Source organism: Papaver somniferum, chromosome 10, assembly GCF_003573695.1.
Source record: "Papaver somniferum cultivar HN1 chromosome 10, ASM357369v1, whole genome shotgun sequence".
In the NCBI taxonomy this organism is placed as follows: domain Eukaryota; kingdom Viridiplantae; phylum Streptophyta; class Magnoliopsida; order Ranunculales; family Papaveraceae; genus Papaver; species Papaver somniferum.
In genome coordinates, this window is record NC_039367.1 from 28,652,410 (window position 1) to 28,668,179 (window position 15,770).

At 36.8% G+C, this 15,770-nt stretch overlaps 2 protein-coding genes across 3 annotated transcripts; one reads left to right on the forward strand and one right to left on the reverse strand.

Moving 5' to 3' along the window:
* The first annotated feature begins 5,642 nt into the window (after positions 1 to 5,642).
* Positions 5,643 to 13,872, forward strand: LOC113319733 (phospholipid-transporting ATPase 3-like). 2 transcript variants are annotated; one of them, XM_026567979.1, is made up of 27 exons: positions 5,643 to 6,126; positions 6,329 to 6,394; positions 6,503 to 6,564; positions 6,648 to 6,729; positions 7,079 to 7,189; positions 7,313 to 7,390; positions 7,606 to 7,702; positions 7,880 to 7,986; positions 8,352 to 8,417; positions 8,609 to 8,730; positions 8,843 to 8,927; positions 9,035 to 9,112; positions 9,235 to 9,351; positions 9,549 to 9,698; positions 9,776 to 9,880; positions 9,988 to 10,130; positions 10,430 to 10,531; positions 10,624 to 10,687; positions 10,773 to 10,985; positions 11,076 to 11,241; positions 11,372 to 11,451; positions 11,562 to 11,801; positions 12,060 to 12,281; positions 12,372 to 12,539; positions 12,727 to 13,089; positions 13,179 to 13,285; positions 13,501 to 13,872. In XM_026567979.1, the coding sequence occupies exons 1-27, from the start codon at positions 5,842 to 5,844 to the stop codon at positions 13,823 to 13,825; spliced, it is 3,804 nt and encodes a 1,267-aa protein (XP_026423764.1). In that variant the 5' UTR covers positions 5,643 to 5,841; the 3' UTR covers positions 13,826 to 13,872. The 2 variants fall into 2 exon arrangements, with proteins under 2 accessions (XP_026423764.1, XP_026423766.1); XM_026567981.1 differs by lacking the exons at positions 5,643 to 6,126; positions 6,329 to 6,394; positions 6,503 to 6,564 and having other exon boundaries at positions 6,645 to 6,729; positions 7,596 to 7,702.
* Positions 13,873 to 14,188: 316 nt separating this feature from the next.
* LOC113315450 (F-box protein At3g07870-like) lies at positions 14,189 to 15,478 on the reverse strand. The gene has a single exon (XM_026563727.1). It carries the CDS (start codon positions 15,476 to 15,478, stop codon positions 14,189 to 14,191), a length of 1,290 nt encoding a protein of 429 aa, XP_026419512.1.
* Between the last annotated feature and the right edge of the window lie 292 nt (positions 15,479 to 15,770).

The window sequence follows — 15,770 nt, forward strand, 5'->3', positions numbered from 1 at the left end:
ACTGGAATAAAAACTGGCCGAAGGAAAAATAGTACAACTCTTGGAGCTTTAAAGTGATGATGATAGTCATATGTTCTCTCCCGTCGCCGAAACTGTGTCAGGAAAACCATTGAGGAGAAACCTGAACTTGGAGTGAGATTTGTCATCGTCATTGACATCCGTCAAAATTGCATCAGAAAAAAACCACTTGGGACAAAAACCTGAGCTCCAGGAAATACTTCCTTCGACAAATTGCGTTAGGAAAACCGCTTGGGACAAAACTTACACGCCTGCGTCAGAAAAACCACTTGGGACAAAACCTGAGCGCCTAAAATTCAAAATAATGTCGATGTCGATGCAAATGTTGCCTCATTAAAAACCTCGTCTAAAAAACCCTGTGGGACAAAACCATACCAGAGGAAAAGAGTACAACAGACGTCGCCTGATAATGTTGCTGGACACGCATATGCTGCCTCGTTAAAACCTTGACAAGGAAAACCCATTGGGACAAAACCTTAGTGAAGGAAAAAGAGTAAAGTGCGTTTAAGTCCAGCCTATGATTCTACGAGTTTACTCCCCCTGAAGCATGACTTCTTAAAGCGGCTGGTGGTGCAAACATTATATAGCTTTCAGAAAACCGCTTTACTATTTGCAGTTTATGGAGGATTGACTGCAGGTCTTGCGCCGGGTGCACAATCGCTAATATACACCTCGCATTTAAATCCTCAGTCCATTGCACACCAATTTATTTTTTTCGCTTTAACTTCAGGCATAACAATGAAAGGCCTTTTGTAAACTCATAAATACCGCAGAATTAATTTTAGCATCTAAAAATGTAACCTGCAAAACAAAAGTTAGAAAACACAAGATAATGCATGCATTATATCCATGTATGGTACTTCTGGACCATAAATTTAACGTACGTATCAGATAGATCGATCACTTCCCAGTAATGATGCTAATTTAGAAGCACGATAAGTATTACGAGTATTAAAACTAGATACACTGGTATATACAAATAAGTTTTATGTGCTAGCACGTCCTCGAGCAAATATTTCGATCTCAGCGAGATCTCAAAAATCTAGTTCAAGCGTGGATTGTAGCGCTACTAAGGGTTCTTTCAGAAGCCAAAAATGATATCATCATTTCATCCAGATTTTAACCTTATACCAAGAACATTAGATACACAAGGATTGTTCATAAATTTATCCTCTTCAACATGGTGATTATGACTAAATTTCAAGCCTGACATAATTCACAAAGTCAGGTGGCTGCCTGATTCAGAAAATCGAATCCTTCAAAGATTCAAATATAATCACCAATCATAAGTCGTAGCAATATGCAATCAGAGTCCTTCAAGGACTACCACGCTAAAGTGCATCAATATTAGGGGAATACTTTAGTTTTACAGAACCAATCCCTGGGTTCAGCAGGAAACCCTGTATCGCGCTTAAAACGATAATACTATTATCTCTGCGCTTAATTTCAAACACCAACCTGTAATTTTCAGGCCTCACAATTTTACGGTGTGAGTCGGATCCGAACTTTTAAGCTTTTTCGAGAGATTTCATCTTCTACCTTAGTTTAAGGTAACATGTCATATGCCTACCAATCACAATGTCGATGTTCCTCTGCAGAGGGGTACACAACCATTATTGTAAATAGATAATCGACAACTATATAGATCCCACACATTTATCTAATGCATGCATACTTAAAATTTTCACAGACTGGTACCAGCGCCACTTCAGGGGCATTATCATCCCTCATCTTTAATGAGGTATATACTTAGAGAGTGTGGATCATATTCTGATAGTCTCCAGGAGCACTATCTGTAGTCTCTTCAAGAGCACTACATATTAGAAAAGTGATTGTAATTTCTTTTAAGAGGCATATATGAGGCAATTATTCAGGCTTCAAGCGTGTTTTAACACACGACTTTGTCACTGCGAGATGCTTGATTTAACCTGCTGAGACAACTTCCTGTGTCTGCATCCTCAAGCAAGTGATGAGCAATATTTTCCCCAGAGCTACTGCAGTTATTTGTTTTAATCATGAGTAATATCCAACACCTCAATTACATCCAATATCTTGGTGTGAGAAAACAAACTGAGATAGTTTCACGCCAATATATAGCGACAGCCAAGCTTTGTTTGATCAGGATAAATACTTAATCAGATAACCTGTTGAATTGTCGACATTGCTTACTACAACCTTTAGGTGGTGTCTGTCATCTCTATGACTTCAAGGGAAAAGTACTTAAATTTTGTCGACGTAATACGTGCCATCTTCAGGTGGCATTCTTTCTCCCCTGGTTAGGGAGGGAAAACCTTTTAGGTTATCATAATTTGCACCATCCTTTTATGGTGACGTTTCTCCCCCTGACTAAAGTGGGAGAACCTTAAAGGTTATCAACCCTACTCTTGCCGAACTTCTGGTGGCGGGTTGTCATGCCAACTTCTGGTGGCATTTTAGTTTTCCTGATCATGGCGGAAACATTACTATCTCATTTTTGGAAACTTCTGGTTCCATAATTGCCTGATTTTCAAACGCAATTCTGCTCATGATAGATTTTGGGTTTTAACTTAACTACAAAAAAGTACCCAAAAACAACTGCAGGCTCGACAAGAGCTGAGACATCTCACGCCGTTTCTTTTCGACGGCTTACTTCCTCCCCCTAATGGCAGGAATACAGTCTCATCTTCAATAAGACATTATCAGTACATGGTTTTAAATGTCTTATGAATCGAAACCAACATATATATCTAGGTGACGTTATGGAACAAACACGTAAGTTGTAAGGTTGCTTCCCAAGATATAATTGATGGTAAATAGTTGGTCGAGCAATAAACTAAAGATGCTTAAGCAAAGAACTCAACTAGACCATGTCGAGTGCGCACATGTGCTAACTATATGCTCGATATAACACCAACTGAAATCAAAGTATCAAAGCCTATCAAATATCAATTTACCACCAAGATAAATGGACTTAAGTGGAAAGTCCAAAAATGGATACGCAACCACAAGACTTGCACAAATAGTTCGGCAAAATCTAACATTACGTGTTAATATAACAAGAGACCATCTAGTAGATGTGTCTATCAATACATTAAAGTATTGAAATAATTGTCCATATTGCAGGGTGAATAAGTCCTGCAATTTCCACCTTGAATCCTTTCTAGGAGTTAATGTTGGTGATTCAGTAATGGGTTACCATAACGTTAATGTTAATGCAATTTAACAACTAATTGTCTCAGGGACCAATAACACAATTTACATCCTTATCTAGTAGAAGCTTCAGGTTCAGTAAAGGATGTCCATGAGCATTTTGAATCGTCTACTCATCTTGGTAGAACTTTGGTGTTCATACTGATCATGCCTGAGCATGAATAATTCAAGGGTCACTAAACTTCTGGCACACCCCATAATAGAGAGCCTCGTGCTTCTGGCACAAAAACAAATGAAGTAAAAAAAATACTCCATAAAAATGCTCGTTTGTCGTTTCAAGGTGGTAACGCCAAATATTCTCAAAAACTTAACAGATTCTTCAGGGATCCGGAATATTATAAGGCGTTAATAAAGATGACTGTTATACCACCAAAATGATACACGCTCTTCCGGAGCCGTCTATCATCTTATTCGAACCCGAAATGACATTTCACATTTCCCAAAACCTCTACAAGCTTACAGAAATGGTTCAAAATTTTTTGTGTTTGTTATTCCCTTGTTTAGAGACAAATATCTCTATCGTCTATTTAAAATGGATAGATTACTTCAGGAATCCATATCCGATGTCACAGTTGGACGAAAGACATACATTAATAAATCATTAACAATATCATTACGTAACCATGGGCTACTTCGGGAACCCAAGAATTCGTGGTTAATTCCTGGAATCCAACTATTTCGGTAGACCACTTCTGGAGTCTACTTTATGGATTACTGTTGGAACCCATAAATTTTGAATTATTATAGGAAGGCACAAAATATATGTTGGACTGCTTATGGAGCCGACAACATCTCATGGATTGCTTCTGGAATCCATTACTAACAAAAATAAGCAAAGAAAATATACAAAACTTAAAACAAAGGATAAACATCCAAACAAATATGGTACTAATATAATATCAACAAATCTCCAATTTTGTCACCTTCATTGCCAACGAAATATTAATTTACAAGTGTACAAATGGATACACTCTTTTATGGAAAAGTTTCCTAACACTCTTTTATGGAAAAGTTTCCTACTTGGTCACTTCAGGGACCGCAAATAGGAACAACTAGCACTTTTATAACGGGTCACTTCTGGGACCGAACGGCTAGCGGACCGTCCCTTTTGCATTGATACTATGCTAGACGAAATTCCAGCTTCTGGTGGAATTGTTTCAAAATCTCTGGAGATTATTTAGAGCAAGAGAAATTAAATTTATGTTATCCTCTAGGGATACAACAATTTCTCGCTTCGCCGGTATTAAAACCTCAAGTACCATAACAAAAATAATATAGCGGAAAATTATTAAAGTTTACGGAGTCGCGGTTCTCACCTTCCCGCACTTACCCAAAAACATTCGTATTTGCAATACTTGTAGAACAACTTGCATCCATTAATAGTGTTACTATCCTGATTAATAGAAGCAACAGAGTCAGTACTACTATCCACATATATAATCAAAAACACAAATTCAACTCAAAACACAAACATAAATTGTGAAGTTGATTATATGACTTTGTGGGTATCATCCCCGACAGCTTGGCATAAACATCATCGAACACTGGTTTATCAATTGGAGGCATCGTGCTATTCGTGCTGATAACGTGTTGTGTAGTCACGATACGTATTACTTATCCAGCTTATTGTGATCAACTTCTAACATACTTTGGGGTAGTACGTTTAATATGACACTACCTAACTCAGATAAGTAATATGTATAAATTAAAAAAGTTTAATAGGCATAAGAAGAAGGACATGAGAATTGTATTCCCTTATTATTGATTTCAAGTCACTTTATAAACGTATACAATTGACCCTATATATAGGAAGGAATGCATGTTAGTTACAAACATGGATTTGCCATGTGTAAGTACGGGTGTCACTAAATGTGACCAAAAACTGGATTAAGCCAATTGAGCTTATCCATTTTACAGCATGAGATGGCATTGGTGGGTCAGCCACACCTCTGAAATATGCCGGATATATAACATGTGCAAGAATATGCCCGAGGACATGCAAGCCCAAATTACGACACTTATCATTGTATTTAGCGCGGGGCTTGTGGTTTGCGACAAGTAACCTGGCGTGTGCTTTTAAATTTGTTGGTAGTGGCATGACGCGTAACTTGGCAATATATTTAACGCGGTGAGTTTCATTTGTGGCAAGTAACTTGGTGGAAGCTTTCACATTTAGTTGATAAGATTTACAAATATGGTATAGTGGTCATTGGTGTAGTGCGCCATAGCATGCGAGTTTGAATTGATTGACGAAGCCAAGCAACGACAATGTGGCCTTGCCAAAAAGTATCAATTTCACAAAAATAAACCGACACTTGTCCTTACCAAGTAACAACCGCTATAACTGCCGGTTACTCCATGGATACAGGAGACTACTTTGCATAAAAGATTCTGCTCTGGACCCAACTCATTCCCGGTTAACCAGGCCCCACTTCTCCACGTAAAACAAGAAATAATATTAATCAATTTTCCGAAAAAAACCCTTCAAAAGAAAAATTAAAAAGAATCCTGAAATTTTTTTGTTTCCAATGTTGAAATTGAGAAGGCAAATGTGAAATTTAAGAGCGAAGAAATTATAGAAGAAAATCAGAAACGAGGGTTTACACATTGTTGATCTGATTGGTTGCGGAGAAAATGAGTGGAGGAGGAGGAGGATGGGAGAAGGTAAAATCATCATCAAGATCATTTGATTTAGGAGGAGGAAATGGTGGTGGTGGTATTGTTATTGGAAGGGAAAGATTAAGAAGTATAGATTTAAGTGATCATTCTTCATCTCCATCTCCTAATTCTGCTGGTTCTTCTGCTCCTGTTATTCCTCCTACAAGAACCGTTACTCTTGGTCGTGTTGAACCTCAACATCCTGCTCATCGTTCCATTGTTTGTAATGATCGTGAAGCTAATTTCCTTGTTCGTTTCAAGGTATATCAACAAAACCCTAATCCGTTCATTTTTCATTTTCTTATAACAATGTGATTAGGTTTAATATATCAATTTTTGTTAGTGTCGGGGAAATTGTTGTCATTAACTACACAATTTTGGTTTATATTTGTTTGAATCATGGATTATTTGGAAATTGGTTGGTTGAATTGTAATTTTAACTGTTTATTGTTTGTATTTCCAGGGGAATTATATATCAACAACGAAATATAATGTGTTGACATTTTTACCGAAAGGATTGTTTGAACAGGTAAACTCTTGCATGAAGATTGTTCATAGTCCTACTCTTTACATACGACATTTGATGCAGTTTAGCTAGGTGTTGATATTATGTTTCTATGGTCTTTTGTACTGACAGTTCAGGAGGGTTGCTAATCTTTACTTTCTTATGATATCAATATTATCCACGACACCAATCAGGTACTCGCTCCATTCAATTGTTGGTCATTTTGATATTTGTGTAAGATAGATATGTGACTTTGTAAGTTTTTCGACCAGTGCAGTCCCGTGAGTCCGATAACAAATGTGGTTCCACTGAGTCTGGTGCTTTTTGCTTCTCTTGTCAAGGAGGCATGGGAAGACTGGGTAAGTATTCTCAGCTTTTAATGTTGTCTTGCATTGTTTTATAGAGGGTAAATTCATTTTTATTTTCTTATTTAGGTGATAGCATGCATCTCCCTTTCATTTATTTATTTTTGGTTTTAGAATGAATTTTAGTGCAAGATTTCATCTTAGTATTAGTCATTAGAGGATCACTTACATAATTACAAGTGGTGGCTAACATTGTTGGTGGTTTATGCCGTGGATGACCCTTAGACCAGTTTCAGTGTCTGCTAGTGTTGGAGTTTGCTGGTCTCTTGTACACATGTCTTCACCTTTCAACAAGAACAAGAAAAAGAATACTAATGTCCTTAAATGTTTTGTTGCACGGCAGAAACGACTGCACAATGATAAGGCGATAAATAAAACAGCTATAGATGCGTTGCAAGATAAGGATTGGGAAACTATTTCTTGGAAGCAGCTACAAGTTGGAGACATTGTTAGAGTAAGTCTTCTCAATTTTCTAAATTTTCCTTTCAAATATTACTGATGGTTGTTCTACTTGGTGAGTTTTCATTTTATGTTTTTGAAAGCTCTGTTTGGTGAATTAAATGTTTGCATATTACAGGTTAAGCAGGATAGCAACTTCCCTGCTGATCTTCTGTTCCTTGCTAGTACAAATCCAGATGGTGTCTGTTATATTGAGGTCTTGTTCCATGTTTTTACTCAGTTACTTTATATTGCTAATCTTTATTCGACGTGCTGACTATACAAATACTTATTATCAGATACTATATTCTAACTTGATGGTGCAGCAACACTTAACAAGAAATTTAAAAAAAAAACTGCTAAGAAACATAAAGGATGATTATATTTGATTGGCACTGATCTGATTCTGGGTTCTTCTTAAGGAGGTCAAAGACGTCGAATCTTGATGGTGAGACAAATTTGAAGATTAGAAAAGCGTCGGAAAAAACTTGGGATTACTTAACTCCTGATATGATCTCTGAATTTAAAGGTTTTGATATTTTCAGTTGATCCATCCACCTAGTAGTTTCATTTTGTATAACATGTGAACTTTGTAACACATCTTACAAAAATGATACAAAGTTTTACAAGATGCTTATCAAATTCACCTTGTCATATTTTTATCATGTTTGCTAGAATTGCTTAAACAGTTTCTCTTGTGTTGCAGGGGAAATACAATGTGAGCAACCAAATAACTCACTGTACACTTTCACTGGGAATCTAATGACCCAAAATCAAACACTACCTCTTTCCCCAAATCAACTTCTATTACGGGTTTGTACGGTTGATTTTTTTTACTTCCTTGTAGCTTATTTTGCACACACTGCAAGGTTCTAGAGTAAGTGCCACATTCATATGCATGTCAACGCACTAAGTTTTACTTTGCATTTTTCTCAAGATAAGCATACACGAACCAAGTGTATGTTTATGCCTTGTCCTTGAGCACAATGTTTCTTAAGATATTCCCACGAAATCAATACAATGTGCGGTACCCCTAAAAGCCAAACTGACAAACAAATCTGTCTCTGATCTCAAGTTTAATTTCCACTACTTCTTTTGTTATTTCATTCTCGGTTACCTTTATGTATTGTCAAAGTTAATATGTTTTATCAGATTTTTAAGCTCTGATATTTTTCCAGAGCTGCAGTCTACGAAATACGGAGTACATAGTTGGAGTTGTTATATTTACGGGACATGAAACCAAGGTGTATTTTTCTCTCCAAGGACTGTAACTTTGCAGTTATTTTAAAGTCTCATTTTGAGTTTTATTTTTTAATTTGGCTTGAAATTGTAAATTTTACTTGAGATTGATAAATTCCTTGATGAATCAATAGCTTCTCTTTCTAGTTAACTACTGCATTTTATCAGCTATTAATGGACTGCTTCAACTTTGTAGGTCATGATGAATTCTATGAATGTCCCTTCCAAAAGGAGTACTTTAGAGAGGAAACTTGACAAACTGATTCTCGCTCTTTTTGGTGCTCTCTTTTGTATGTGTTTCATTGGAGCTATTGGCAGGTCTAGAAAATAGCTTTACAGTTTCCTGATTTCTGTTACTTTAAATTGTTATTCATGTATGTTTCTCTAAGTATCTCGTGAAATTATTCATCTTATTCCCAAAATTCTGCAGTGGTGTATTCATAGATCGCAAATACTATTACTTAGGTCTTGAAAAAGGCGTTGAAGATCAGTTTAACCCTAGAAACAGATTCCTGGTACCTTCTGCTCCTGCAACTCAAGTTACCATCTGAATTTGATTATTTGAAAAAGAATCGGTTTAGTGATTAATAACTTTTCTTTATTTTTGTGCAACATTTTGCAGGTTACTATATTAACCATGTTTACACTAATAACATTGTACTCGACAATTATTCCTATTTCTCTTTATGTTTCTATCGAGGTTAGTAGAGAAGATGATTTAGTTTCTGTGGTTCAAAATAATGATATAGAATCTGCAATTAATTTTGACTCTTTTGTTGTGTGGTGTTTTATTCATGTCACGTTCTTGTTGGGCACTTCCAGATGATCAAATTTATTCAATCAACTCAGTATATCAATAAGGATTTACGTATGTATCATGCGGAAACCAACACCCCTGCACTAGCTCGGACGTCTAACCTTAATGAGGAGCTTGGCCAGGTATGGCCACGTCAATTTTCTTTTCTCAGCCCAAGTGTAGCACGAGTCAATGTTAAGCTTATCTAATTTGAGTACATTTGCGAAATTTAATTGTACAATCTGTAATTCTCCTTTTTCTCTTTTTTAAAGGGATTGTGTTTTACTCTTAACGCATATTTCGAGGCTTTAGACATTGATTATATTTTTTCTTTGGACAGATAGAATATATCTTTTCTGACAAAACAGGAACTCTAACAAGAAACCTGATGGAATTCTTTAAGTGTTCTATTGGAGGAGAGTCTTATGGGCATGGTGTCACTGAAATTGATCTAGGTGCGGTGCAGCGGAATGGCATACAATTAGGAGAGGTAATGTTGAGATCATTGTCAGAGAAACATTTAACTGGTTTTATCTTCGTTTTCACTGTTTACCGAATTGTTTGCAGATACCAAAATCAACTTCTGCTGAACATGAGAAAGGTTTCAACTTTGATGATGCTAGGCTTATGCGTGGGGCTTGGAGAAATGAGCCTAACCCTGATGCCTGTAAGGTAGTTTCTTTAATGTTTATTGGATTACTAAACTGTTTTGGTTCTCATTGTATCCTGTGATTTTATTCAACCATGACATTCTCAATCGAAGTCTTTACTTTGAATAGGAATTCTTCAGATGCCTTGCAATCTGTCATACTGTTCTCCCTGAAGGTGATGAGTCCCCAGAGAAGATCAGATATCAGGCTGCATCACCAGATGAGTCCGCTCTCGTTATTGCCTCAAAAAACTTTGGCTTCTTCTTTTACCGGTAATTGTTTTTCCTAAATCTTAATTCCAACCTCTCTATGGTGTTGATATCCACATGCAATTCCTTCCAGTCAAGGCTTTTAAAAACACTCCTTATGCCTTGATTATTGTTAAAATTTTAGAGTGGTATTGCTTTTCATTCTTGTTCCTTCTAGTCCAATCCCTAAATCTGTTACTATACCTCAAAAACTAGAACTTTTAATCAATTCATTTAAGCTAAATTAATCTTACTCTTTGGTTTAGTTTTTAATACCTCATAGTCAATGCTAATATTTAAGCGACAATTATTTGTTACTTCAGGCGTACACCGACATCCATCATGGTTCGTGAATCGCATGTCGAGAAGATTGGTGACATCCAAGATGTATCATATGAAATTTTAAATGTTCTGGAATTCAATAGGTTGGGCTTCTGACCATTTTTTGTTGTTGTTATGTTTGTAATTGATGTTCTCACTAGACTTATCTTTCTCTTTATGTCTATCATGTAAATAGTACAAGGAAGCGTCAGTCTGTCATATGTCGTTATCCAGAAGGCAGGCTCGTTTTGTACTGCAAGGTGATACATTTTCCACAAATATAACTGTTTTGGAGCTAAACTACTGCTTATGAAGAACTAAGTTCGTAGAACTTGTATTTCACAGGGTGCTGATACTGTCATCTACGAAAGATTGACAGATGAGAATAATGACATAAAGAACTTAACAAGGGAGCACATGGAACAGTTCGGCTCTTCTGGTTTACGTACACTTTGCCTTGCCTACAGGGATTTGAGTGTTGAATTTTATGATAGCTGGAACGAAAGATTCCTTAAAGCTAAATCTTCTTTACGAGACCGTGAAAAGAAGTTGGACGAGGTACATTTATTTTGGTAGATATTGATCGAGATATTTCATTTGATATCTTCTGTTGCAGAAAATTAGAATATAATTGTAACATTTATGTAGGTGGCAGAACTTATAGAAAAGGAGCTTATTCTGATTGGGTGCACGGCAATAGAAGACAAACTTCAAGAAGGAGTACCTGGTTGTATAGAGACTTTAGCTAGAGCTGGAATCAAGATCTGGGTATTGACAGGGGACAAGATGGAAACTGCAATAAATATTGCCTATGGTGAGTCAAATGCTCAGCTTTTTAATAGGCGTTTCTTGAGCTTTTTATATGTTCCTCACTTCATATGTATTCCATCTTCCATGCCATTTAGGCTAACTGATGTATTTTTTCTGTGTTCGTACTATTCTAGCGTGTAGCCTCATCAACAATGACATGAAGCAGTTCATCATAAGTTCGGAAACTGATGCTATTAGGGAGGTTGAAGATAAGGTTAGTCACATGTTGAAAGGTTCTACATTTGAGAACCAAAAGTATCAAGTTGCTGCAATCCAAAGTGTTCGTGTTAAACTAACCTCTTTGATTCTTGTAATTCGTATCAGGGCGACCCCGTGGAGACTGCAAGGTTCATTAGAGAGACAGTGAGACAACAGTTGAACAAATGTTTAGAGGAAGCACAACATTCTCTCCGTACTGTCTCTGGACCCAAATTAGCACTAGTAATTGATGGCAAATGTTTGATGTATGCACTAGACCCTGATTTGCGAGGAAGTTTGATCAACCTAAGCTTGAAATGCACCTCTGTCGTCTGCTGCCGTGTATCTCCTCTGCAGAAAGCACAGGTAGGGATCCTGGTGTGAAATGGCCAGTTGCTACGTTCTGAAATATTTTTCCTTACTTATTCAGATGTTCGAATATTACATATGAATTGCGTGTTCCTCCTTCGTGACTTGAAAAGTTAGAAGATTTTAGTTTCCCTTTCGGGATGGAATCTCGTTGTTCACTAATTCCAGAAATTGAAATAGTATCCTAGAATCTTTAATATTTGACCCTTAATCTGAACTTTCGGTTGAGTTGGTATTGCTTCTTGTTATTCCCAGGTAACTAGCCTAGTCAAAAAAGGTGCACGAAAGATAACTCTCAGCATTGGTGATGGAGCTAATGATGTGAGCATGATTCAAGCTGCTCATGTTGGCGTTGGAATAAGTGGATTAGAAGGAATGCAAGCAGTCATGGCTAGTGATTTTGCTATTGCACAATTCTGCTTCCTCACTGATTTACTTCTCGTACATGGTCGATGGTCATACATAAGGATATGCAAGGTTGAACATTTTGTGTCTTGAATCATACAACTTTAAAATCTACATGAGTTCATTCATATGACTGTGTTTCTTTCTTTTAAATATTTGTAGGTTGTGATGTACTTCTTTTACAAAAATCTTACTTTCACATTAACTCAGTTCTGGTTCACCTTCCACACCGGGTTTTCTGGACAGCGATTCTATGATGATTGGAACCAGTCTCTGTATAATGTTATTTTCACAGCCATGCCAGTAGTTATAGTTGGCTTGTTTGACAAGGTATTTCCCGTTACATTCACTAGTTGTAATGAAACTATTACTAGACTTATTTCAGTAATACTTAACACATGCCATTCTGCAGCTGAACTAGATTAATATGAGCAGATGATGGTAGACATATCTAAACAATTTTTTTCATTGTATAGATGTGCTGGAACTGAAGACTTACAATTTTCATCTTTGTCAGGATGTGAGTGCAACTCTTTCTAAGAAGTACCCAGGTCTATACAAAGAAGGAATAAGGAATACTTTTTTCAAATGGAGAATTGTGGGAGTTTGGGGTTTCTTTTCTGTTTACCAGTCACTAGTTCTATTTCACTTTATTACTGCTTCCAGTCAGAGTGCTATGCATTCGTCTGGAAAAATGTTTGGTCTTTGGGATGTCAGCTCGATGGCCTTTACGTGCATTGTGATAACTGTCAACTTGCGTCTTCTTTTAGCATGCAATTTGATCACAAGGTGGCATCGAGTAAGTGTGGGAGGAAGCATTTTAGCATGGTTCGTATTCATCTTTATATATTCTGGAATTATGACCCCACACGATAGACAAGTAAGTTGCTTATTTTCATTGGATGTGTTTGTTTTTTGTGGAAGGGTTACTAAATATGAGAACTGAACGTCTTACTATGTTGTTTGCAGGAAAACGTGTACTTTGTAATCTATATACTAATGAGTACTGTGTATTTCTATCCGTCGGTTCTTCTTGTTCCCATTGTAACACTTCTCGGCGACTTTGCCTACCAAGGGTGAGATTTGGAAACATACATCTCTTTGCAGATACTTTTATGTAGTCTTTATTTTGTTATAACACTACACTTTGGTGCCTGATATCGGTGCATGTAGTACTACTTATTTGTAGTCAGTAAACTCATGTTCATTTGTTGTGTCTGATGCTTCAATCTCCAATTCTATTTAGTATCGCGCACTGAAATAACTCATTCTGTTCTTTATTTATTTATAGGATTCGAAGATGGTTCTTCCCTTATGACTACGAGATTATTCAGGAAATCCATAGAGATGACCCAGAAGATAACAGTAGGCCACAGTTGCTGGAGGTCGCCAGCCAGCCATCACCAGCTGAGGAAAAGAGATATGCGGTCGCTATGCTTCCAAAAGAAAGGTCGAGACACACTGGGTTTTCTTTTGTGCCGAATATGAATTTTCTGGTATCTAAACAGGCTAGTAAGTTCAGAATGAATTTTTTAAATAAGCATCTAGAAGTAATTTACCTAATAGTTCTTCTAAACACCTTTTTACTTATCCAAAATACTAGTTCTTCTAAATAATTAAATTAAATTAAATTAAATTAAACACCATCTGAGATTTTTTCTGACGTAATCAGACCCCTATCCGCTTCTGCTCTCTTGGGTGGTTCCTCATGAAACTCGCTAGTAGGCTAACCTGTTCAATTAATGTTGTACATTGTTGGAGTTGAGCTGATAGGCTTCCAACTAATTTCTTGTATATGTAAACTTCATCAATAATTAAATAAAATAAAATAATGCATAACTTTGGTAAACTTTTAGATAAAAATAATAATAATTAAACTTCTCCACAGCTGCGTTTTGCATGTCTTCCGAAACAAACTTGTTGTTTTCCTGAATCCTGATAATTTTCCAGCACAAGATTTTCTCTGAATTTACTTGTAATCATTTGGGCCTTTTTTTTTCCTCGATATGATCTTTCAAAGAAACACCACTAGTAGTGTAAGGAACTGCGTCAATGTACCCGAGGCCCATAACGTTTACACTATCCCAGAGTTTATATATGGTTGAAGTTTTAGGGTCATAACAATGAAGAATGCGACTATGGTTCCACATTAGAACTAAATTGCTCTTAGTAATCGCGAATGGCTCGTAAGAATCATCTTCACATTCTATATGAAACTCTTTCGTCCAATTCCACGAGTTGTTATAGTAGTCGCGTTTCGTGCCATGCCCTTCCTCGATGATGGTAGTATTAGTATCACTGCTGTTATCATTATTTTGCTTATAAGCCCATATGTCCATGAAAGGATGTTCACTGCCAAGCTCAACATGAACCAAACACAAATTTCCTCCCAACAAACTAAGTATTATATCTGCATCAACGTCGTCCAGCGGTAATGTGAACACTCGGAACTTCTCATCTTCTAAATCGAAGGCGACGACTTTATACTCTATTTGGTCAATCCAATGAATTGCTCCATTGGCAAAGATACCAGGGAATGATTCCGAGTAGGAGATTGAACCCAACCTGTGATCAGTAGATCCTAAGCTTCTCCACTTATCAGTGCCAATAGTTAACACTTGGACTTGACCTTGCTTCACTAGGCCATTATCGTAACAAATTTTAACAACCTTGTAATCGTTGGTCGACTGACAATAACCAAACCCACATACTACGCGTTCTGCCAGGCCCCAGGATATCTTTATAGTATCCAAGGGGCTCGTGTAATCAATATCCGGAAGAAAAAAAGTTTCTTCTGTTAAAGGATTGATAATCAAGAATGGATTGCCATGTCTATATCTTTTGAAACAAACCAAACCGTTGCATGATCCAACAAGGATAGTAATCTTGCAATCAATAAAATTAAACAAGCTTTCATGTTCGACCCTTGTGAGTGTTTCATGAGTATAGTAGTAATTCATCTTGTTAACATGACCGGTATCGTCAATGATATCACCGTCATCATCATACCGTTCTCCATAGCAGATGTTGAGTTCGGTCTTTACAAGCCCATTGAACACGAAAAGGAAACCAGGCTTAATACACCATCTATCAACAACGAGTGTTTTCCAAGTTTTGCATACTCGCCTAGCATATAAAGCTTCTCCGAATGATAAGCGAGAAAGTATGTTTTGTAAGATATCGATGTGAAAATTCTCCATATGAAGGTTATATTGACCACCACCTTTCATATTGCTCGCGGCATTGCTACTCTTGGGATCTCCAGCCATTATATTAAAGAATAAGAAAAGAATAAGAAGAGATCGAGAATTAAGGTTGTGAATTGAATAGGCAGGCTATTCTATTCTATTTATAGTGTTTTAATTATGAAATTATTATTTTTTGGATTTTTATTTATTTTTGGAAACCTAATACAACTAGGAATACCGTAAACCTAGTGGCGAAGGAACTAGTTGGCTCTCAAGTTACTGCTACTGTCCAACACTGGCGGAACCAGGATTTGAAAATAGGGGGACTATTTATTTTTTTTGAAAAACCACTTCACACTTCACCGAATGTAGA

What these genes read in the sequence shown, in the direction of transcription:
- LOC113315450 (XM_026563727.1), bottom strand. Translation starts at nt 15,478, where the DNA reads ATGGCTGGAGATCCCAAGAGTAGCAATGCCGCGAGCAATATGAAAGGT.
- LOC113319733 (XM_026567979.1), top strand. Translation starts at nt 5,842, where the DNA reads ATGAGTGGAGGAGGAGGAGGATGGGAGAAGGTAAAATCATCATCAAGA. An exon ending in CTAACCCTGATGCCTGTAAG is followed by an intron (nt 9,881 to 9,987) that starts GTAGTTTCTTTA and finishes TACTTTGAATAG; the next exon opens with GAATTCTTCAGATGCCTTGC. An exon ending in CTCCTCTGCAGAAAGCACAG is followed by an intron (nt 11,802 to 12,059) that starts GTAGGGATCCTG and finishes TGTTATTCCCAG; the next exon opens with GTAACTAGCCTAGTCAAAAA.